General features: G+C 42.1%; 1 protein-coding gene and 1 long non-coding RNA gene across 5 annotated transcripts in view; one reads left to right on the top strand and one right to left on the bottom strand.

The window, feature by feature from the left end:
• Positions 1-9,010, bottom strand: part of BMERB1 (bMERB domain containing 1) — a 145,282-nt gene extending 136,272 nt beyond the window's left edge. Inside the window, exon 1 of the mRNA XM_055561952.1 lies at positions 8,836-9,010. Coding sequence (XP_055417927.1) covers positions 8,836-8,941 — 106 coding nt within the window. The 5' untranslated portion in view covers positions 8,942-9,010. The remainder of the gene's footprint in view (positions 1-8,835) is intronic.
• A 139-nt stretch (positions 9,011-9,149) lies between these two features.
• On the top strand, positions 9,150-13,136 carry LOC129637723 (uncharacterized). Of its 4 annotated transcripts, none has more exons than XR_008707559.1 (4): positions 9,150-9,285; positions 9,860-9,924; positions 10,003-10,088; positions 11,528-13,136. It is a non-coding gene; the product is annotated as an uncharacterized LOC129637723 (long non-coding RNA). The 4 variants fall into 4 exon arrangements; XR_008707557.1 differs by having other exon boundaries at positions 10,003-10,222; XR_008707558.1 differs by lacking the exon at positions 9,860-9,924.
• Positions 13,137-25,371: the final 12,235 nt, after the last annotated feature.

The raw sequence follows: 25,371 nt of genomic DNA, 5'->3' as shown, positions 1-25,371 counted from the left end.
ACTTTCACTTTTCACTCTCATGCATTGGAGAAGGAAATGGCAACCCACTCCAGTGTTCTTGCCTGGAGGATCCCAAGGACGGGGGAGCCTGGTGGGCTGCCATCTATGGGGTTGCACAGAGTCGGACATGACTGAAGCGACTTAGCAGCAGCAACAGCAATAAGTTGCACAGTCAGTTGCCTCTCCAGGCAGAAAGCAGAGGCTGGCACACCTCTGAGAACTTAAGCCAGTGCATGCATGCCAAGTCGCTTCAGTCATGCCCGACTCTTTGCAACCCCATGGACTACTCTGTCCGTGGAAGTTTCCAGGCAAGAATACTGGAGTGGGTTGCCATTTCTTCCTCCAGGGGATCTTTCTGACCCAGGGATCGAGCCCTCATCTCTTATGTCTCCTGCATTGGTGGATGGGTTCTTGACCACTAGCTCCACGGGAGAAGAACCTGGTGCTCAGTCTCCCAAAAGGCAGTCCACGCTCCCTGTACCCTGGTCACACCTTCCACACTAAGGAAATTCCCATCACTTATCCAGAATAGTATTGATAAAGAAGGAACCGGGACTACAGGAAAGGATAATTACATCGATCACCACTTGCCCACTATGGTCTTATACTCCAGCCAGTAGCCTACGTGAGCTTTTACAAACAAAAACCAGGGACTTCCCTGCTGGTCCAGGGATTAAGACTTTGCTTCCCAGGGCGTGGGTGCGGGTTTGATCCCTGGTGGCAGGGCTAAAATCCCCCACGCTTTGCAGCCAAGAAACTAAAACATAAAACAGAAGCAATATTGTAACATCTTCAATAAAGACTTAAAAAAAAAATGGTCCACATTAAGAAAAAAATCTTAAGAAAAAAATGAGCCAGTTCATGTTAACCTCAAGCTAAATAATCAGCAGCAGCTTCTCCTGCAATGGGCATAAAACCTGTAATTTTTTTTTTTTTTTAACCACAACCTACAAGCTTCTACCCAATCTGGCTCCTCTCTGATTTATCTCCACTCTCTTCCCTGACTCTCTGGGTTCCAGCCACCCTGGCCTTCTGACTCTTCTGCTAATATATCAAGGGCCTTTACATTTGCTTCCTGGATCCCTGACATTTACATGGCAAAATGTCACCTCCTTAGAAAAGCATTTCCTGACCACTGGATGGAAAATATCCCTCCTCTACTAATCCTCTTTTTTTCAATATTTATTTATTTGGCTGCAGGTGGGATCTTCATTGAGGTGAGCGGGCTCTCTATTTGTGCTTTTGCAGGCTCAGAAGTTGCGAGTAGGGGCTTAGCTGCCCCACTGCATGTGGGACCCTAGTTCCCCGACCAGGAATCGAACTCACATCCCTGCATTGCAAGGCAGATTCTTAACCACTAGACCACCAGGGAAGCCCCTCCCCTATTAATTCTCATGTAACACAACATCACCTGGACATTATTTATTTACGTATTACCTGACATCTTCACCCGCAGTCCATTTCCAGGTTCCCCTTAGAATAGAAGCTCCATGCAGGCAGGAACCTTGCCTGTCTTGCTCCATACCATACTCGCAGCCCCCAGAACACTACCTGGGACTTATAAAGCAGAAGCAACAGTTAGAACTGGACATGGAACAACAGACTGGTTCCAAATAGGAAAAGGAGCTCGTCAAGGCTGTATATTGTCACCCTGTTTATTTAACTTATATGCAGAGTACATCATGAGAAACGCTGGACTGGAAGAAACACAAGCTGGAATCAAGATTGCCGGGAGAAATATCAATAACCTCAGATATGCAGATGACACCACCCTTATGGCAGAAAGTGAAGAGGAACTCAAAAGCCTCTTAATGAAAGTGAAAATGGAGAGTGAAAAGTTGGCTTAAAGCTCAACATTCAGAAAACAAAGATCATGGCATCCGGTCCCACCACTTCATGGCAAATAGATGGGGAAACAGTGGAAACAGTGTCAGACTTTATTTTTTTGGGCTCCAAAATCACTGCAGATGGTGACTGCAGCCATGAAATTAAAAGACGCTTACTCCTTGGAAGGAAAGTTATGACCAACCTAGATAGCATATTCAAAAGCAGAGACATTACTTTGCCAACAAAAGTTCGTCTAGTCAAGGCTATGGTTTTTCCTGTGGTCATGTATGGATGTGAGAGTTGGACTGTGAAGAAGGCTGAGTGCCGAAGAGTTGATGCTTTTGAACTGTGGTGTTGGAGAAGACTCTTGAGAATCCCTTGGACTGCAAGGAGATCCAACCAGTCCATTCTGAAGGAGATCAGCCCTGGGATTTCTTTGGAAGGAATGATGCTGAAGCTGAAACTCCAGTACTTTGGCCACCTCATGCGAAGAGTTGACTCATTGGAAAAGACTCTGATGCTGGGAGGGATTGGGGGCAGGAGGAGAAGGGGATGACAGAGGATGAGATGGCTGGATGGCATCACTGACTCAATGGACGTGAGTCTCAGTGAACTCCGGGAGTTGGTGATGGACACGGAGGCCTGGCGTGTTGCGATTCATGGAGTCGCAAAGAGTCGGACACGACTGAGTGACTGATCTGATCTGATCTGATCTGATTGAATAAATAAATGAGGATGGGAGAGCAGGTTATGGTTATTTTTCAACTTTTATTTTTATATTTCAGATGAATTTGAATTTTTATAAAGTGCATGTATTACTTCTGTAACAAGAAAACAGAAATAAGGCCAAAGCAAAATAAAGTTGAAAAACTATAATTAGCATATTTAATCAAACAGATGAAACACGGACTCTTCCCCAAGAATATATTACATAGATTGCCAACAATTCATAGCATTCGGTCTCCTCGCTGTTTATTAAACCTAAAACGTTGGCCAGTTTAATGATCTGTTTGCCAGTCAGCACACACCCTTGGATTTTTAAATAACTGTCATCTCTCCTGGGTTTATAGAAAGATTATCATTTGAGCTTTCCACTTCAGTCCAATCTCCTCCTCACAGCACATTTATTTCCACCTCTATGCCTCTGCCAATTCTGTTATCTCTCCTGGCATCTCCTACCCGCTGTGCCACCCTCCCCCCCAATTCCCCTGTTCAAAATCTTGATCGTCCTTTAAGGCACACTCAAATCTTTCAAGAATTGGCCACAACTGTGCTTTTAAAAAGCACTATGCTTTGTCAAAAGGCACCTTGTCTTCATGTCTCCCTCAATTAATTACAGTTGGTTGAAAGCAATATTTTTATGTACCTAACCACAATGACATGTCACTACGCATTTTCCAACTGAGTAAAAAAAAAAAAAAACAAAAAAAACTACTCACTTCTAGTGGGAATATGCTGTCAAAGGTGGATAGGAGCAATTTAGGCTCTTTCTCAAAAGAGAAAATACTAGGTGATTTCCAAGGGTGTGAAAGCCATTTCCTACATCTTCCAGTGAGGAAGACAGCGGTATCTACACAAGCATCACCTGGAATTTACAAAGAAAAGGACGCAAGGAAAAACAGACCAGCAGGCTGGAATCGTCTCCACCAGTGCTGATGGGTGCCAGTCACTGAAATCCCATTATGACAGACTGGCTGCTGATTGTGTGCCAAGCACTGTGTTAAATGCATTACACACAGTATCTCATTTAATCCTCCCAACAGCCTAAAGTGGTCCCTATTATCCTGTTGGATGAAGTCATTCAGCGTATGTGACTATCAGATGACTCTCTGGCTAGACAGAGTAACCAGAGGCTCCTCACCCATCTCCTGTCCTTAAAAAATAAAAAAATCAACAACCTCATATATGTAGATGATACCATCCTTATGGCAGAAAGCGAAGAGGAACTAGAGTCTCTTGATGAAGGTAAAAGAGTGAAAAAGTTGGCTTAAAATTCAACATTCAAAAGGCATCCAGTCCCATCACTTTGTGGCAAATGAGAAAAAATGAAAAGAGTGACAGACTTTATTTTCCTGGGCTCCAAAACCACTGCAGACTCTGACTGCAGCCACGAAATTAAAAGAAACTTGCTCCTTGGAAGAAAAGCTATGACAAACATAGACATGTAACAGCATAATAAAAAGCAGAGACATCACTTTGCTGACATAGGTCCATCTAGTCAAAGCTATGGTTTTTCCAATAGTAATGCACGGATGTGCGAGTTAGACCATAAAGAAGGCTAACCACCAAAGAATGGATACTTTCCAACTGTGGTGCTGCAGAAGACTCTTCAGAGTCCCTTGGACAGCAAGATCAAGCCAGTCAATCCTAAAGGAAATCAATCCTGAATATTCATTGGAGGGACTGATGCTGAAGTTGAAGCTCCAAAACTTTGGCCACCTGATACGAAGAGCTGACTTACTGGAAAAGACCCTGATGCTGGGAAGGATTGAGGGCATGAGAAGGGGAGACAGAGGATGAGAAGGTTGGATGGCATCACTGACTCAATTGACATGAGTTTAAGCAAACTCCAAGAGATAGTGAAGGACAGGGAAGCCAGAGGTATTGCAGTCCTTGGGGTCGAAAAGAGCTGGACATGACTCAGCAACTGAACAACAAGTGTATATATATGACTTTGGTGATGGCTCAGCGGTAAAGAATCCACCTGCCAATGCAGGAGACATACCTTCGATCCCTGGGTTGGGAAGATCCCCTGAAGAAGGAAATGGCAATCCACTATAGTATCCCTGCCTGAAAAATTCCATGGACACAGGAGCCAGGTGGACTGAAGTCCACGGGGTTGCAAAGAGTCAGACATGACTGAAGCGACTGAACACGAGTGTATATATGTCAATTCCAATCTCCCAATTCATCCCATCCCCCGCTTCTCCCCTTGTGTCCACATGTCTGTATTCCTTCCCTGCAAATAGGTTCATCTGTACCCTTTTACTAGATTTCATATATATGTGAATGTATTTTTCTCTAACTGGTTTTGCTCTGTATGACAGACTCTAGGTCTGTCCACATCACTACAAATGACACAATTTCATTCCCTTTTTATGGCTGAGTAATATTCCATTGTAGATATGTACTATATCTTATCTTATGCAGCACTATTTATAATAGCCAGGACATGGAAGCAACCTAAATGTCTATCAACAGATGAATGTATAAAGAAGATGCAGTACATATGTACAATGGACTATTACTCAGTCCTCTTCTAGCCTCAAAATGTTCACTCTGCCCACTCTTCTCGTTCAAGGAGCCAGTTCAAGGATGTGGCTTTGAGACAGTAGGGTGTTGTTGGCACCATCTGGACACACGACTGAACCCCATTAAGGCTTCTATATAAACTCTTGAGAATCTGGAAGGTGGGTACAATGATCTACTATTTTGCAGCGCCCAAGACAAATTTCATGTATAAGTTTCCTTGTTATTATACCTGCCTCCTACCAATCTGGAATGGCCACCTGTTTCTTTGGCCTCCATTTGCCCTCTGTGTAAAGGGCCAGTTTCAGATTTCACCCAGGAAATTCCCAAGGGTTCAAACCAACACATTTCCATTTTATAGATGAGACAGATGACTCACAGAATGGTTCAGCCATTGTCCCTGGGTGACAAAGAGACAAAGTGTCAGAGCTGGTTTGGACCCATGTCATTTGACTCTTGCTTACTGTACTATACATATCTTCTACCGAAAAACTATAGCTTACAGTACCAATGGGCTTCCTCTAGGGCTCAGTGGTAAAGAACCCACCTGCCAATGCAGGGGACGTGGGGTTGGATCCCTGGGTCAGGAAGATCTCCTGGAGGAGGACATGGCAACCTACTTCAATATTCTTGCCTGGGAAATCACATGGACAGAGGGGCCTGGAAGGCTACAGTCCATGGGGTCGCAAAGAGTCAGACATGACTTAGCGACTAAACAACCACAACAACCAACAGTAAAGACAACAATTAATACAGCCCTAACTGAAAATGACCAGTTTTGCAATTTTTTCCATCCTTTTTCAAGTTTTTTTAAGTAACACCTACACCAAAGCAGGAGACGTAAGAGACACAGGTTCGATCCCTGGGTCGGGAAGACTGGAGTAGGGCATGCATGGCAATCCGCTCCAGTATTCTTGCCTAGAGAATCCCATGGACAGAGGATGCTAGAGGGCTAGAGTCCACGGGTTCGCAAAGAGTCGGACAGGACTGAAGCGACTTAGCACGCTTGTACTCCATGTTTAACATAAAGTGTTTAAATATGTGTAAAAGTTAAACAGAGTATATCTTCTTTTTAATGGGCCTCTCTTTCTTCTCCAGCATTTCGTGCATAACAACGTTGATTTGGCAATTGTTATGCCACAGAATCAATTTTACTAATTTTCACACTTCGTTAATAAATTAATGTAGGCCTCAGATGTTACAGGATGGATGCATAGATCCCTTAGGAGTTGATATAGCATCAAAAAAAATTAAAAAGCCACTTTAATAATAAAAAGAAAGGCCACAGATGAGAGTCTAGAGATCAAAACCTGCAAACAATCCCAAATTTAAGATTCAAAAGTGAAAATCTGGATCAGTGCTTTAAGAAGCTTTTGGATTTGACTAAGTTAGAATGGAAAAAAAATGATTTGGGGATCAACACCAAAAGCAGATCAGAAACTGTGGTCCTGCATTTGAATGAGAAAAGAGTCAGAATCTTCAACGGTTTGGAAGAGAGAGGATGAGAAAGTCTTTTGGCCAAGCCTTTAACAGTTTGCAGTCTATGACTGAGAAGTACAAAAATTTCAGGGGTGAAAATGCTACCAAGTTTCCATTGTAATTTTCCTGTATGCTTAAAACTTTTCCTAATAAAATGGTGAGAAAGTAAAAAACCATAAGAGAATTATCAGGGACCTGGCCAACATTGTAATTTTAGTTCAGTGTTGCTTTATATAATTCTTTGCAAAGGATAGAAGCAGGTTCTTACCACAGATGTAGTAATAAAATAATGGAAGCAGCTAATATATTTTGCACTTACCTTGAACTCTATATCATCTTACTGAATGGTCACAATTAAGCTACAAGGTAGATTCTATTAGCATCTCCATTTCAGAAAAGGGAGGCAGAGAGAGGCTTAAAAGATGTGACTAGTCACAAATTCAGTCATATAGCCAGCAAAGGGGCAGAGCCAGGATTCAAACCCAGGGCTTCTTTTCTGCACAGATCCAAATTTTCTTTCAAGGCCATCATAACCAACAGGCTGCCACATACTTCTAAAAGCACGAAATATGGGACTTCCCTGGTGGTCCAGTGGTTAAGACTCTGAGCTTCCAATGCAGGGGGCATAGGTTTGATCCCTGGTCTGGGAACCAAGAGTCTGCATGCCACTGGCCCAGGCTAGGGTGGGGGTGGAGGGAAAAAAAAAAAAGAAAAATCACTGAATGTGTTCTGAGACTCTCTCAACAGATTTACAAAGCTTCCTGGAAACCTGATAGCAAAATACCTTTTGTAAAAAGCAGAGAGGGGCTCAGGGGCCCAACAAACCTGAGTTCAAATCTTGACTCTGCCACTTAAATCCCATTACCTAAGCAAGCCCCAGTTTTTCCCTCTGTGTAAGGGGAGTCATAAGTCATAATATTCCTCTTAAGGAGGCTGTTATGCGGATTGAATGAGAGGATGGATTTAAAGTTCTTAGCACAGGCAAGACCTAATACATGGCAATCCATCAACAAAAGGCAGCCATTGTGGGTATTATGTGGAGCTTGCAGGGAGACCAGAGACCCTCAGCTCTGCTGTTATGCTAAAGTACCAAAGCCACAGGGTTTTAAAAGGATGAAACCAGAGGAAGAACCCAGATTTTTAAAAGAAGAAAGAAAAGGAGAGAGGCTGGACACTCTCCCAGTTTCAGGTGGAGAACTATGACATTGGTTGTGATTTCTATTTGAACCCATGAAAACCAGAGTACAGTTGAGCCATTCTAAAAAGATCTTCTAAATCTGTAATTACAGCTATGGAGAAAACACACACACAAACACACACACACAGAGTCTTCTACCAGGTGAAGACAGGAAAAGAGCATATTCACAATATTTTGATCCAACACTGCTCAGCGCCACGGCAGCAAGCCGAGGGTCCTTGAGAAGGGCGAGAGGGCCTTTCCCAGCCCCAAGGATGAAGTACAAGGGTAGGGACACCATGAAGCGCCCGGATTTGCGGGGAGGGCTAGTGACCCTAGGGCCCCTGCAGCTGCCTCTATACTTTAAGGGCAAGAGTTTCAACTACAGCATCCTATTCATTAAACACAAAAATCCTTAGTTTATTTGTTAATGCTGTTGACCCCAAAATACCGTAGAGAGAAGCAGCAAATATTTACAATCGGTCCGTTTCCGAACTGCCTTCTAGGACTGCACCCAAAGCAGAAAGATTCTGAGTCCAGAGAGAAAGGGGAAGGGCGTGCACAGGGTTAACCCTCCCCTAACCCTTTCCCTCCCACTCGCAACCCTGGAGAAAGCAGGGGAAAGAAACGCTGGGAATTTCAGGTGTGCCCTGAACCTCGCGCCGACGGAGAAGCAAAAGCAGAAACCCAGAGGACACTCCCCCCTCTCCGGGTCCGTGGGCGCTTTCCAGGATGGTCCAAGGCTCCAGCCCGCCTTAGCGCATCCCGGGCGGAGAAAAGACCTTCCTCGCTCGGCTGGTGGGAAAGACCCTACTTTCCAAAACCAGCTGCGAGCTTGGATCCGGTGACTCCCGCGTCCACCCCACGCTCCCGGCTCAGCTGCCTGGAGATTTCCGAGCCTCCCGGAGAAACCCAGTCCGGAGGGTCCCCCTTTTGTTCGCGGGAGACAGCGTCGCAGCGCTGCGCATTCCCGCTCCAGCGACTAAAGCCCCGCTGCGGGGGCGCTCCCCTCGGTCCGCTCCCTACCAACCCGGCGCTCCTGCGACCACCGGCTCCGGCGCACCGATCCCCAACTGTCCCACCCACCCCGCCCGACTACTCACTTCTCCCCAGTCCCTCCGCTTTCCACGCCGTCTCCTCCACCGCCCCATAGCGCTTCAGAGGCTTCTCCGCTTCCAGATGGACGGACAAAGATTGCTTCAACTCCATCGCTGATCCCCGCGGGCAGGTCGACCGGTCTCCCTCTACTCCATCCCTGCCGCGGGCTGCAGGGAGGGAGGCGGCTCCAGCCAGCAGCGTTTTAAGGGGCCGGGCGCTCGTGACGCGGTTCCATCTCTTCCGCCGCCAAAGCCGGGGAGCGCCGACTGGTACCCGGGGAGGGGGGCGTGGAAAGGATGAGGGCGCATGCGCAGTGGAGGCTTGGGAGGGGAGCTTGGGGGCTGGGTAGACAGAAAAGGGGGCAGATAATAACTCGAAGAACAACAAAAACAACAACTAAAATAGAACCAACCTAAAGGAAGTAAAAACAAGGCAGCAGCCCCCTACTGGAGCAGGTGGCGATGCTTTGCATGGGGCTGGCGCTGCGAGTGGCTTGTGATATGTCAGAGTGCTGCTAGGCTTTGAGTGGGATTTGTGAGAGCATTTCTATCTGTGGGCGATGGATCCATCTTTGTGGCGAGTGCTTGGAAGCGTGAGTGTGGACCTGGATCTGTGTGTTCTGTGCTTGTGAGAACCTCTGTAGTTTGCATTTATGTGCATTTTGAATTTGAATGTAAAATGGGACAGTCTTCTCTCCCAGTGCCTGTGTCCACCCTGTAGGTGTTTGCATGAACTTGAGGGGCATAAAAATATTTTGGACATCAGTATAACAAAGCTATTTAGAACATGGGTCTTTACTGCCCAGAAACCCAGGGGTTGATATTAGCATGGCAGCATTAAAAGTACAAAGTAAAATCCACAGCTAGATGGATTTTTTAAATAGTAATATTTATTGAATGATGGCTAAGTGCTGAACACTCCCCAATAACTCTGTGAAACAGATACTGTTTTGTTAGCATTGTTTTATAGAAGATGAAACTGAGATGCAGAAAGATTAATTTATTTGCCCAAATTTCCACACTTACCAAGTGGTCTGGTCAGCACTTGAATCTAGACCTAGCCCCTTGATTGTCCTGACCTTCTTAACTGCACAGGTATGTAGCTTTGTATGGGGAAGAGGGAAGACCTATAGGACACAGGTTGATTATCTATTGTTTGTTCTTATTTTTAAGATATAATAGGGGGTGATTTTCGGGATCCACATGGCTCATGGAGGAATGAAGAGGCCCAGCCTTTTAAGAAAATGATTTATCAACTGGTAACAAGAGTCATTAAAAATTTATAATCAATGAAAGAACTTCTAAATAGCTCATGAGAGAAAAAGGAAATAACAATAAAAATCATAAAATATTTAGACCTGGATAAGCATGAGAGTATCACATATCAAAACTTGTAAGTTTTGACGTAAGTAAATGTATAGCCTTAAATGCATGCATTTAAAAATGTAAGACTAAAAATAAATGGGTTAGGATGAATAGGTAAGCAAAACATGGCTTTTCCATACAGTGGAATACTATTCAGCCTTTAAAAAGGAAAGGAATTCTGTAATAGGCTACAACATGGATGAAACTTGAGGATATAATGCTAAGTGAAATAAGCCAGTCAAAGAAAGAAAAGCACTGTATGATTCCATTTATGTGAGGTGCCTAGGGTAGTCTAAATCACTGGAACAGAAAGTAGAATAGAAGTTGCCAGAGGCTGAGAGGAGGGAAGAATGGGGTGTTTTATTTATTGGGTATAGATTTGCAGTATTACAGATGAAAAGAGTTATAAATTAAATTAAAAAGAATGGGGGTGATGCACAACAATGTGAAAATAGTTAATACCACTGAGTTTATATGTTTAAAATTGGTTGAACTGGTTTTAAAAAATGATTAAATGTTAGATGTGCATCGACAGATGAATGGATAAAGAAGTTGTGGTACATACACACAATGGAATATTATTCAGCCATAAAAAGGAAAGCATTTGAGTCAGTTCTAATGATGTGGATGAACCTAAAACCTAATACAGAGTGAAGTGAGTCAGAAAGAGAAAGATAAATATCATATTCTAAAGCATATATATGGAACCCAGAAAAATGGTACTGAAGAATTTATCTACGGGGCAGCAATGGAGAAACAGACATAGGGAATAGACATGGACATGGGGAGAGGGGAGGAAAGGGTGAGATGTATGGAAAGAGTAAGATGGAAACATGCATTACCATATGTAAAATAGATAGCCAACAGGAATTTTCTATATGGCTCAGGAAACTCAAACAGGGGCTCTGTAACAACCTAGAGGGGTAGGATGGGGAGGGAGGTGGGAGAGAGGTTCAGAAGGGAGGGGATATACCTATGGCTGATTCATGTTGAGGTTTGACAGAAAACAAAATTCTGTAAAGCAATTATTCTTCAATAAAAAAATAAATAAATTTTTTTAAATGGTTAAATGTTAAACTGCAAAGACTATAAGAAAAAAGAACAGATAAAACCTAAGTGGAGTAGAAAAAATAATAATGATAAAAACATAAATTAAGGAAAATATTACTTTCATGCAAAAGTAATTGTAGTTTTGCATTGTTGAATTTCACTGTTTGATATTGGAAAACATTCTTAAATAAATGTGGTTATATTATACATTATTTTAATATGCATTTCTAGCTTTTTTTTTTTGCTAATGACTTATTACCTGTCTATTTTTTATTTATTTTAGACTAGGGAAATGATGTTAGACACAAAGCAAAGTGGAGCGATTTTCTTATTCAAGTTCAAAATGGGTCATACGTAAAGCAATGGAGACAAGTCGCAACATCAGTAACACCTTTGGCCCAGGAATGGCTAACGTACAGTGCTACGGTGGTTCAAGTTTTGCAAAAGAGACAAGAGCCTTGAAGAAGCCCTCGGAAGTTGCAGTGATTAATTGAGAGGATCATCAAAGCTCATCCTCTTACAACTACAAGAGAAATTGCTGAAGAACTCAGTGTGGACCATTCTATGGTCTTTTGGCATTTGGAGCAAATTGGAAAGGTGAAAAAACTTGAGTGGGTGCCTCATGAGCTGACCTCAAATAAAAAAAAATCATTTTGAAGTGTTGTCTTTTCTTATTCTACGGATTGGACGTGCAGCGAAAAGTGAATTTTATACAACAACCAGCAATGACCAGCTCAGTGGTTGGACCAAGAAGAAGCTCCAAAGCACTCCTCAAAGCCAAACACACCAAAAAAAGTTCATGGTCACTGTTTGGTGGTCTGCTGCCTGTCTGATCCACTGCAGCTTTCTGAATCCCAGTGAAACGATTACATGTGAGGAGTATGCTCAGCAAATTGATGAGATGCACCCAAAACTGCAACATCTGCAGCTGACATCAGTCAACAGAAAGGGCCCAATTCTTCCCCATGACAATGCCCGACCACACATCGCACTACCAACGCTTCAAAAGTTGAACAAATTGGGCTATAAAGTGTTGCCTCATCCGTCGTATTCACCTGAGCCCTTGCAAACCAACTGCAAATTCTTCAACCATCTCAACAACTTTTAGCAGGGAAAATGCTTCCACAACCAACCAGAGGCAGAAAATGTTTCCCAAGAGTTCTTCGAATCCCAAAGCACAGATTTTTATGCTACAGGAATGGACAAATTTATTTCTCATTGGCAAAAATGTGTTGATTGTAATGATATTCATTTTGATTAATAAAGATGTGTTTGAGCCTAGTTATAATGATGTAAAATTCACCATCCAAAACCACAATTACTTTTGTACCAACCTAGTAGAAAATCAAGGAGTAGTAGAGAGGATGTCTAACTGAAAAGTTGATTCCTTTGGGGGAAAGAACTATTAAAGAAGGTAAACCATCTGAGGCTCATCAAACAAAGCACTCATGAGTAATAAGAAGTAAAGAGATGTATAATACGAATACAGGGAGATTTTGAAAACTTAGTGGAAATGGGTGATTCTCAGGTATTCCCCAGCAGTCCAGTGGTTAGGACTCCATGGATTCACTGCTGAGGGCCGGGCTTCAACCCCTGCTCAGGGAACTAAGATCCCACATTCCATGGGGCAACTCAGCCCATGTGCCACGACTACTGAAGCCTGGGCACCACAACTAGAGAGTCCGTGCGTGGCAACGAAAGATCCACGTGAGACAACTAAGACCCGACACAGTCCAATAAATTCTCTCTCAAAAAGTAAACCATCAAAGTGCAGTTAGGAAATACAAACGCAAACCGATAACCACTGATAACCGATAACCTGAATTGTTAATGTAGAAATTAGTTTTTCTCCTCAGTCTCACAAAGGCAACAGGGTCAAATCATTTACTGGTGAGTTTTACCAAATAACAGATCATCCTTATTTTATAAAAATTGTTTCAGAGCTCATCTTATGAGGACAGTATGACCTTGATATTAAAGCCAGATTAAAATGCTATGCTAAAAAATCCCAAAGTGATCTCACCTAGCTACAAGAATTCTAAATAAAATACATCATGAACAAATAGGGTTTATTCCCAAAATGGAGTAATGACCTGATAGAAAAGATCTATTGATATGATATATCATATTAACAGATCAAAGGAGAAAGCTGTTTGATCATCTGAATGAACATAGAAAAAATATCTGAAAAATTAGCAGTCACATGCTTGTTCTTGTGCTTAGCAAATGAAGCCTAGAAGACCATTTCCTTAAGTTTCTAAAAAGTAATTATCATAAATTAATAGCAACCATCACAATTACTGTTGAACCTCTAATAGCATCCTTATTAAGGTCAAAAGAAGGATGCTGATAATCCCCACTTCTGAGAGGTCCTAGCTTGGCACAAAATAAGAAAATAAATGAGGTATAAGAACTGAAACAGGAAACAAAGCTGCTTTTTCAGACAGTATAATTATCTATATAAAAATCCAAGAAAATCCACAAATAATCTATTAAAATGAATAACAGCAGGTTTGGGGGACACAGGACAAACATGAAAGCGTAGTCGTTTTCTATAATTATTAATCAACCTTAAAATATAATCATAATGCCAAAAAAATCATTGAGAAGAAAATTACTATTTCATGTCACAAGGGACAATTAATTAACTTTTTATCCAGTACTGTTAAGCAAAATAAAAATGAACTGAAAAGAAATGAAGGGATAGGTATGCCATGTTCAAGGTTACAAAAGATGAGGTATCAAAGAGATGACAATTCTCTTCCATGCCATTCGGTTGAAATCTCAATAGGGAATAGGATTTTAAAATAAACTTCGACTTCTAGATTGGCTACGATGCCCTAGGAACAATATAATAGAAAGCAACTTTTATTTTAATCCTTATCACTTCGTAATTGTGGCCGCATCCTTTTCTGGCCATCTTTGTTAATAAATATCACAATGTAAAAAATAAAACATAAACTTTGACAAGCTGACCCTAAAATTATGTGAAAAAATGAAGGGCGAAGAATAGGCAAGGCAATGGCAAAGAACATAAAACAGGGAGCACTTAATTCCCAGGTAGTTAAACCTTTTTTTAAAAAAATAATTTACTTATTTGGCTATGCTGGGTCTCCGTTGCTGCACTCGGGCTTGCTCTAGCTGCAGTGAGCAGGGGCTACTCTCTAATAGCATTGTGTGGGCTTCTCTTGTTGTGGTGCACAGGCTTAGTCGTCCCGTGTCGTGTGGGAATCTTCCCGGACCAGCGATTAAACCCGTGTTCCCTGCATTGGCAGGCAAATTCTTAACCACTGGACCATCAGGGAAGTCCCAGTTAAACTTAAATTACTGTCTTAAGGCCTAATAAGAAAATTGAGAGCCCCCATTTGGACCCGCACGTATTTGGAAAGTTGATATATGACAGAGGAGGCATTACAAATCAGTACAAAAAGGATGAACTATTCAATAAATGGTGCTGAGATATTTGCCTACACAAATGGAAAACTAAAATAAATACCACACCTTTATGTTTCCTATCACATTTCTTCCCTGGTGGCTCAGATTGTAAAGAATCTGCCTGCAATGCAGGAGATCTGGGTAGGATCCCTGGGTGGGGAAGATCCCCTGGAGAAGGAAATGGCAGCCCACTCCAGTGTTCTTGCATGGGGAATCCCATGGACAGAGGAGCCTGGCAGAATACTGTCCATGGGGTCACAAAGAGTCAAACACGTCTGAGCGATTAACACTTTCACTTTCTATTTCCCATCACACATACACACACAGAAATTCCAGGTTGATTAAGGACCTAAATGAGAAAAGCAAAATTTTTTAAATTTATAATGTAGAATACCTTGATTATTTTGCAATGGAAGAATATATTAAGACTCCCCCCCCCCAAAAAAACACAAACCTTAAAGAAAAATATTAATAATTTAACTATGTTAAAAGTTTTTGAGGTGAAATTCACAAAACATAAAATTAACCGTTTTAAAGCAACCAAGTCAAGGTATTATACCTTCACAATGCGGTATAACCACCACCTCTATCTAGTTATAAAACACCAAATGCCCTTTAAGGAAACCACCATGTCCTTTAAGCAGCTTCCCCACTTCCCCCACTCCCTTCAGTCTCTGAAAGTACCAGTCCTTTCTTTTTGCATGAACTTACTTTTTCTGGGTATTTCACATAGCATCATACGTGTGACCTTTTGCATCTGGCTTCTTTTACTTATCCTGCTACTTTTGAGGTTCATCCAAGTTGTAGCCAGTATCAGTGCTTCACTCCTTTTCAAGGCTGAATACTATATCATTGTATGACTATATCTTAATTTGTTTATCCATTCATCCACTGATGGATGTTTAGGTTTTTCCACCTTTTGGCTACTGTGAACAGTATCCATATGAACATTTGTATACAAGTATCTGTTCGGGTATCTGTTTTCAATTCTTTGGGGTATATACTGAAGAGTGGAATTACTGTGCCATGTGGTAAATTGCATGTTTAACTTGTTAAGTACCCTTCAAACTGTTTGCCATGGTGGTTAAACTATTTTACATTCCCACCAGCAATGTATGAGGGATCCTACATCTCTACATTGTCACTAACACCTTTATATTTTGTTTTTGAGATTATAGCCACAACAGTGGGAAAGGTCAAACTGCTGCTGCTGCTGCTGCTGCTGCGAAGTCGCTTCAGTTGTGTCCGACGCTGTGCGACCCCATAGACGGCAGCCCACCAGGCTCCCCGTCCCTGGGATTCTCCAGGCAAGAACACTGGAGTGGGTTGCCATTGCCTTCTCCAATGCATGAAAGTGAAAACTGAAAGGGAAGTCTCTTAGTCGTGGCCACTCTTCTCGACCCCATGGACTGCAGCCCACCAGGCTCCTCCGTCCATGGGATTTGCCAGGCAAGAGTACTGGAGTGGGGTGCCAGCTCCTTCTCCGAAAGGTCAACCACTTTGACCTAACTACTGCCAACAAAATGGATGAATCTTACAGGCTTAACATTAAAAAAAAGAAGTCAGATGCAGAAGAATTCATACTAAATGATTCCATTCCTATAAAGTTCAGGAACAGGTGAAACTTATCTACAGTGATAAATGTCACAATAGTGCTTACTTTTGGGGTGGTACTGAATGGGAAATGAGGGGGAGCTTATTGAAACGTTAGAAATGTATCATCTGGTTGATGATGTACTGTGACGTGTGTATGAATACATAGACTTGGGGCGGGGGGAAGAGATGACATTTAAGATATATGCCCTTTACTGTGTGAAAATTATAACTTAATACAAAAAACTAAATAAAAGTTTTGGGGAACTTTGTCATGTTATGCTCTTTACTCTTCTGTAGGTTGAAATAGTTCATGATTTTTTAAAAAACAACAAGAAGAAAAGAAAAGCTAGCCAGACCTATTGGACTCAATAATTCAACCCCTGAGAATCTAACCTAAGAAATATATGATTTTTCCAGTAGTCATGTATGGTCGTGAGAGTTGGACCATAAAGAAAGCTGAGTACCGAAGAATGGATGCTTTTGAACTGTGGTGTTGAAGAAGACTCTTGAGAGTCTCTTGGACTGAAAGGAGATCAAACCAGTCAATCCTAAAGGAAATAAACACTGAATTCTCATTGGAAGGACTAATGCTGAAGTTGAAGCTCCAATACTTTGGCCACCTGATGCGAAGAGTCAGCTCTTTGGAAAAGACCCTGATGCTGGGAAAGATTGAAGGCAGGAGGAGAAGGAGATGACAGAGAATGAGACGGTTGGATGGCATCACCGACTCAATGGACATGAGTTTGAGCAAGCTCTGGGAGATGATGAAGGACAGAGAAGCCTGGCGTGCTGCAGTCCATGAGGTCACAAAGAGTATGAAACAACTGAGTGACTGAACAACAACAGCAACAAAAAATACGTACCAATAAGATATTTCTTACAATTTATGTAAAATGTGGAAAAACTAGGACAAGTCTAATATCCTACACAAAGGCATGGCTAAATAAATTATGGAATGCATGCAATGGATCATGGCATACCTTAAAAAATGATATTCACAGAGAGTTTGAAATGTCATGGCAAAAAACCATTATAACACAATGTTAATCAGAGCATCAGAGGAAAAGTAGAATGCAAATTGTAGTAGAAAGGATACACTGTTATTCTTGATCTTTGGTTAAGGCTAAGTGTACACTGTGATCTTGATCATACTAGTATTTCATAAAAATGGTAGAAATAAAATGAAACAAGTGCTTTGATCCCAATTTTTTAATGTGTTCATATACACATGTATCCAATAAAACACTGAAATGACATATGCTAAATTGTTGATACTACCTATGAACATCCAGGTAATAATGTTTTCTTTGAATTCTCCAATATCCCTACAAGATATATGTATTACTTTTATAATCAGGGGGGAAAATCACTATGTTTCTAATTCATGAAAAATAAAAAGACAAGGAATAAATGCATGAAAATGTTAACAGGGGTTGTTTCTAAGAGTTGAGATTTGTGGGAGATGTCTTCCTTCTTAATTTTCTGAATTTTCCAACCACCATACACTCAGTTAGTGTATAGGCAGTTGGAAAATTCAGAAAACTCATACTGTGCATTTTATCATTCAAAAAGGAATAAATTCCGTTCCTAAGACTGTGTGAGTAATGCAGTTCTGTAATCTTAGAGGACAAAACCATCCGTGCCACAGCGGTGCCTAGAAGCCTGTCTGTTTGCATTAGTTCAGGGTGATAATGCTTCAAGTTCAATAACTGGCTGAAGTGACCATCTGCATGGAATTAAATGGCTATTCCAGCCCTGGCTTCTCATCCTGGCTCTGTGCCTTGCTCTGCTGGGAATGCCAAAGACTCAGAGGGATGCTAGATGATTACAAAGAGCCAGGGCAGCAGGGGCAATGCAGCATACTTCTACAACTGTCATTTAGGTTGATTGAAAGAGAAAATAATGTAATATCATCCTGATAATTTGATACTTTATCCAGCATGTTGACAGTTTCAAATGTTCATGACATTGAGCTTATCAGAATAGCATGGTTTTCAAAAATACAGGCTTTGAAATCTGGAGGATCTCAGTTCAAGCCCTGGCTCAGCCACCTGCCAGCTGTGTGATCCTGTGTGACATGTCACAATCTCTCTAAGCTTCACTTTCTTCATCTTTAAAATTCTAATGACATTATCTAACCCATGATATTGTTGTGATGATAGTACAACGTTGTTGTTATTGTTATTGTTATTATTATTGCATTGTGCTGGCTGATGTTTTGAGCCCTCATATCTTGCTGCTGCTGCTGCTGCTAAGTCGCTTCAGTCGTGTCCGACTCTGTGCGACCCCATAGACGGCAGCCCACCAGGCTCCCCCATCCCTGGGGTTCTCCAGGCAAGAACACTGGAGTAGGTTTCCATTTCCTTCTCCAGTGCATGAAAGTGAAAAGTGAAAGGGAAGTCACTCAGTCGTATCCGACTCTTCGTGACCCCATGGACTGCAGCCTACCAGGCCCCTCCATCCATGGGATTTTCCAGGCAAGAGTACTGGAGTGGGGTGCCATTGCCTTCTCCGCCTGATATCTTGGGTATTTACCAGGTGAAGTGTCCAAGCCCAAGGCAGAAACCTATCAAAACGACACTTGAGTGGAGAAACTGGAACCCTCATATGTTGTTGGTGGGTATGTACAATGGTGCAGCCACTTTGGAAGACAGTCTGGCAGTTTCTCAGAAGGGTGAACACAGTTATCACCTGACCCAGCAATTCCACTCCTGAGTATAGACCCACGAGAAGTGAAAGATACATCCACACAAAAACTTGTTTGAGGCCTTTTCTGGTGGTCCAGGGGTAAAGAATCCATCTGTCAACGTAGGAGACACAGGTTTGATCCCTGATTAGGGAAGATCTCCCATATGCTGAGCCCAGGAGCCGCAACAACTGAGTCTGTGCTCTAGAGCCCAGGAGCCACGACTCAGCCCATGTGTCATGACTACTGAAGCCGGTGCACCTAGAGCCCGAGCTTCTCAACGAGGGAAGCCCCGCAATGAGAGCCCATGCACCACAGCTGGAGAGTAGCCCCCGCTTGCCGCAACTAGAAAAAAGCCTGCAAAGCAATGAAGACCCAGCACAGCCAAAAGTAAATGAATTAATAAAATTATTTTTTAAAAAACTGGTTTGAACCAATGTTCACAGCAGCATTATTTACAATACCCCCAAAACAGTGAAAACAACCCAAATGTCCATCAACTGATGAATGATCAATAAAATGTGGTATATTCCTGCAGGTGGAATGATATTTGGCAATAAAAAGGGAGGAAGCACTGATACATGCTGCAACATGGATAAATCTGGAAAACATTATGCTAAGTGAAGAAAGCAGCCATAATACACCGTAAATTATATAATGCCATTTATATAAGTTGTCTAGAATCTGTTCCATGGATGGAGGAGCCTGGTAGGCTGCAGTCCATGGAGTCACTAAGAGTCAGACACAACTAAGTGACTTCACTTTCACATTTCACTTTCATGCATTGCAGAAGGAAATGGCAACCACTCCAGTGTTCTTGCCTGGAGAATCCCAGGGATGGGGGAGCCTGGTGGGCTGCCGTCTATGGGGTCACACAGAGTCGGACACGACTGAAGTGACTTAGCAGCAGAATCTATATCTACAGAGAAAACACTATCCATAGCAAATCTATAGAGAAATAAAGTAGGTTTGTGGTTGCTTAAGGCTGGGGGCAAGGGAGAATAAGTGAAGATAATGACTGCTGAAGAGTACAGGGTTTCTTTGTAGGTGAAAATATTCTAAAACTGTGATGTTGACAGGACTTTCCGAGCAGTCCAGTGGTTAAAATTCCGAGCTTCCAATGCAGGGGGCAAGGGTTCGACTCCCAAGGGTCAGGAAACTATGATTCCACATACTGACAAAAATAATTAAAAAAAAGTTTTTTTAAAATAAACGTTATGGGATGGGGAAATCTGGAAGAAGAATAGGAGCCATCTGATCTATTCTAAGCCCTGGAAGGTCGAGAGCGTGTTTTGCCAAGGATGGCAGCATTTTAAAACAAACATTGCATTATTTCAAAGAAGTTCCATTTTTCACTGTGTTCTAGTGTGCTAAGTTGCTTCAGTTGTATCCAACTCTTTGCAGCCCTATGGACTGTAGCCCACCAAGCGCCTCTGTCCATGGGGATTCTCCAGGCCAGAACACTGAAGTGGGTTGCCATGCTCTCCTCTAGGGGTCTTCCCCACTCAGGGATCGAACCCACACATCTTAGTCTCCTGCATTGGGAGGCAGGGGTCTTTACCACTAACACCACCTGGGAAGCCCTCCATTTTGCACACTAAAACACAAAAGTGCTCTTGCATAAAAAATAGAAGGGTATTATTTGCAAGAATTCAGAGAATACATGCTACATGTTTCATATAACTTGTAATACAAATTTACATGTCATAAGTATATAAATTTTAAGTATATTATTTATTTGAGTTTAATAGATATTAATGTATTTTACATTACTGGGGCAAGAGTAAGGACATTTCTAGAGAGTTTAATTCTAAATAACTGAGTTTTTGCATAGTTTTAAAGTAGTTCTACAACTGAAGAGCTATTTCACAACATATAAGACATGTTTTGTAATTTAAAAATGTATCCAGAGTAACTATAGTAAGGGCTACTCGGCAGTCTTCTAGATTAGCTTCAATATTACTTATGGTGGAAGAATAGTGTTTGAGAAAATATTTGAGAAAACAAACCTTGAAGGAAGAGATAAAAGCTTATTATTCGTAAAAGTTTGATAATCTTTACTTAATAATATGTTACCCTATACTGTAGAGAATATACAGCATGTATTCTCTGAGTATTTGCAAATAATACCCTTTTAATTTTTATGCAAACCAAACAATAATAATAAAATTGTTACAATCGTTGCATAACTCTCAGTTCAGTTCAGTTCAGTCACTCAGTCGTATCCGACTCTTTGCGACCCCATGAATCCCAGCACGCCAGGCCTCCCTGTCCATCACCAACTCCCGGAGTTCACTCAGACTCACATCCATCGAGTGAGTGATGCCATCCAGCCATCTCATCCCCTGTCATCCCCTTCTCCTCCTGCCCCCAATCCCTCCCAGCATCAGAGTCTTTTCAGTGAGTCAAATCTTCACATGAGATGGCCAAAGTACTGGAGTTTCAGCTTTAGCATCATTCCTTCCAAAGAAATCCCAGGGCTGATCTCCTTCAGAATGGACTGGTTGGATCTCCTTGCAGTCCAAGGGACTCTCAAGAGTCTTCTGCAATACCACAGTTCAAAAGCATCAATTCTTCTGCGCTCAGCCTTCTTCACAGTCCAACTCTCACATCCATACATGACCACAGGAAAAACCATAGCCCTGACTAGACGAACCTTTGTTGGCAAAGTAATGTCTCTGCTTTTGAATATGCTATCTAGGTTGGTCATAACTTTCCTTCCAAGGAGTAAGCGTCTTTTAATCTCATGGCTGCAGTCACCATTTGTAGTGATAAGGATATACTAAAAACCATTGAATTATGTCAGCTATTATCCAAAGAAATGACATTGAGTGGGATTTAACCATTTAAATCACAACACATTCAGTTCAGTTCAGTTTAGTTGCTCAGTCGTGTCCGACTCTTTGCAACCCCATGGACTGCAGCACACCAGGCTTCCCTGTCCATCACCAACTCCCAGAGCTTGCTCAAACTCATGTCCATCGACTTGGTGATGCCATCCAACCATCTCATCCTCTATCGTCCCCTTCTCCTCCTGCATTCAATCTTTCCCAGCATCAGGGTCTTTTCCAATGAGTCAGTTCTTCACATCAGGTGGCCAAAGGATTGGAGTTTCAGCTTCAGCATCAGTCCTTCCAATGAATATTTGGGACTGATTTCCTTTGGGATTGATCGGTTTGATTTCCTTGCAGTCCAAGAGACTCTCAAGAGTCTTCTCCAACACCACAGTTCAAAAGCATCAATTCTTTGGAGCTCAGCTTTCTTTATAGTCCAACTCTCACATCTGTACATGACTACTGGAAAATCCACAGCTTTGACTAGATGGACCTTTGTCGGCAAAGTAATGTCTCTGCTTTTTAATATGCTCTCTAGGTTGGTCATAGTTTTTCTTCCAAGGAGCAAGCATCTTTTAATTTCATGGCTGCAGTATTTTGGAGCCCAAGAAAATAAAGCCTGTCACTATTTCCCTTGTTTCTGCATCTATTCTCCATGAATACACACATTGTCATGAGGTTAATGAAATGACTAAGGCCAGACTGTGCAGCCAACCAGTGGAGAATTCTGGGGATTTGGCCACACAGTCCAGATCTGTCCTGGTCCTACCTGGGATTTGGCATTACCTGACAGTGTTTGCCCTTTCCAGCCTGTCTGGGTTTTCTTCATATTCTTTTCCATGATGTTACAGGATTGGGACTATAGTTCTGTGCTGTACAGTATGACCTTGTTGTTTAGCCATCCTATACTTAATAGTTTTCATCTGCTACTCCAAGATGCTAACTCCCACTCCATCCATCCCCTATCAGCTTGTGTATTGATGGACATTACTTGAGGTCCTTTGGCAACTGGAGTTTCCAAAACAATGACATGATTGCCCCAGTTAGTGGCTTAATTACATGCGCCTGATTCAGAAAGGCTGGGCAAACACCTTCCCACCTTCAACATCACACCCCTTCAACACTTCTGTGTCCCGCTTACTCTCTACTTTGGCCAGCATTATTCTGGGGTTTTAGTGAATTAGCCGTTTTGCTACTAGCATACAGGTTATATGTCAGGAGGACTGTAGCTATACCTCTGCATCTGGCAGAGAGAATAAGTTTCAATTGTACAAACGAATACATGAAAGAACATCAGGAGGATCATTTCCTGTTCCCATGACATGCCTTTTGTTCCATTTTAAATCATGGAGAAAGTGCGAAGACATGGGCATGGAGATGCTTTCTTTTGTTTAAGCTCTTTTTATTCACACAAAATGGGTTCCCCCACAGTAGCCCCAATTTCTCCTAATGGATCAGCCTTTATTAAAGCATATCATTTATCAGCCTTGTCTCTCTTTGATTCCTGGAAAACATTCAGAAAAATTAGAAATACTGCAAGGAGAGAAATTACTAGCCATTTACTATAACCGGTATGGCTCTATGCCTTGTATTCCGGCTGAATCATATCCTGTTGGTCACACACTGTGATTATAGAATCAGTGGAAGAGACAGAGAGGAATTGATCTGTGTTCCAGAGAAAAGCCCAATGCAGAGGGAAAAGAAAATCTCCCAGAATCTCAAAGAAATAAAAGAGTTGCTTCTAGAATGTGAGAATTCTAGAAACTGTGATTTGCATGAGAAGAAATAAGATTCAGAAAAGAAAGTTCTAGAGGGCTTTCCTGGTGGTCCAGTGATTAAAAATCTACCTGCTAATGCAGGGGATACAGGTTTGATCCTTGATCCAGGAAGATTCCACATGCCACAGGGCAACTCAGCCCGTGAACCCCAACTACTGAAGCCCACATGTTGCAACCACTGAAGCCCGAGTGTCTAGAGCCCATGCTCTGCAACAAGAGAAGCCACCGCAGTGAAAAGCCTGTGCACTGTAACAAAGACCCAGCACAGACAAAAATAAATTATTCTTTTTTTAAAAAAGAAAAGAAAGTTCTAGAGGTTAAGGCCATAGCTGGAAGTCAGGCTGCCTGAGTGAAGATCCTGACTCCAGGTTTGGTAGCTATTTACATTAAACCAACTACAGAAGCTCTCCAAGAGACTGTTTGCTTTCCTATAAAATAGGGTTAATTATGAAACATGCTTAGCACAGCACATGGCATGGAATAAATACTCAATAAATGTCATTTATTACTATTAATGTTATTGTTGTCATTCAGTTCAGTTCAGTCGCTCAGTTGTGTCCGACTCTTTGCGACCCCATGAATCGCAGCACGCCAGGCCTCCCTGTCCATCACCACTCCCGGAGTTCACTGAGACTCATGTCCATCGAGTCAGTGATGCCATCCAGCCATCTCATCCTCTGTTGTCCCCTTCTCCTCCTGCCCCCAATCCCTCCCAGCATCAGAGTCTTTTCCAATGAGTCAACTCTTCGCATGAGGTGGCCTAAGTACTGGAATTTCAGCCTTAGCATCATTCCTTCCAAAGAAATCCCAGGGCTGATCTCCTTCAGAATGGACTGGTTGGATCTCCTTGCAGTCCAAGTGACTCTCAAGAGTCTTCTCCAACACCACAGTTCAAAAGCGTCACTTCTTCTGCGCTCAGCCTTCTTCACAGTCCAACTCTCACATCCATACATGACCACAGGAAAAACCATAGCCTTGACTAGACGGACCTTTGTTGGCAAAGTAATGTCTCTGCTTTTGAATATGCTATCTAGGTTGGTCATAACTTTCCTTCCAAGGAGTAAGTGTCTTTTAATTTCATGGCTGCAGTCACCATCTGCAGTGATTTTGGAGCCCAAAAAAATAAAGTCTGACACTGTTTCCCCATATATTTCCCATGAAGTGATGGGACTGGATGCCATGATCTTCGTTTTCTGAATGTTGAGCTTTAAGCCAACTTTTTCACTCTCCACTTTCACTTTCATCAAGAGGCTTTTGAGTTCCTCATCACTTTCTGCCATAAGGGTGGTGTCATCTGCATATCTGAGGTTATTGATATTTCTCCCGGCAATCTTGATTCCAGCTTGTGCTTCTTCCAGCCCAGCGTTTCTCATGATGTACTCTGCATATAAGTTAAATAAGCAGGGTGACAATATACAGCCTTGACATACTCCTTTTCCTATTTGGAACCAGTCTGTTGTTCCATGTCCAGTTCTAACTGTTGCTTCCTGACCTATATACAGGTTTCTCAAGAGGCAGGTTAAGTGGTCTGGTATTCCCATCTCTTGAAGAATCTTCCACAGTTGATTGTGATCCACACAGTCAAAGGCTTTGGCATAGTCAATAAAGCAGAAATAGATGTTTTTCTGGAACACTCTTGCTTTTTCCATGATCCAGAGGATGTTAGCAATTTGATCTCTGGTTCTTCTGCCTTTTCTAAAACCAGCTTGAACATCAGGAAGTTCACAGTTCACATATTGCTGAAGCTTGGCTTGGAGAATTTTGAGCATTACTTTACTAGCGTGTGAGATGAGTGCAA

Source organism: Bubalus kerabau, chromosome 23 (assembly GCF_029407905.1).
Source record: "Bubalus kerabau isolate K-KA32 ecotype Philippines breed swamp buffalo chromosome 23, PCC_UOA_SB_1v2, whole genome shotgun sequence".
Taxonomy (NCBI): Eukaryota; Metazoa; Chordata; class Mammalia; order Artiodactyla; family Bovidae; genus Bubalus; species Bubalus kerabau.
Note: the sequence above shows the minus strand (reverse complement) of the source record. Positions and strands in the feature narration are given on the sequence as shown.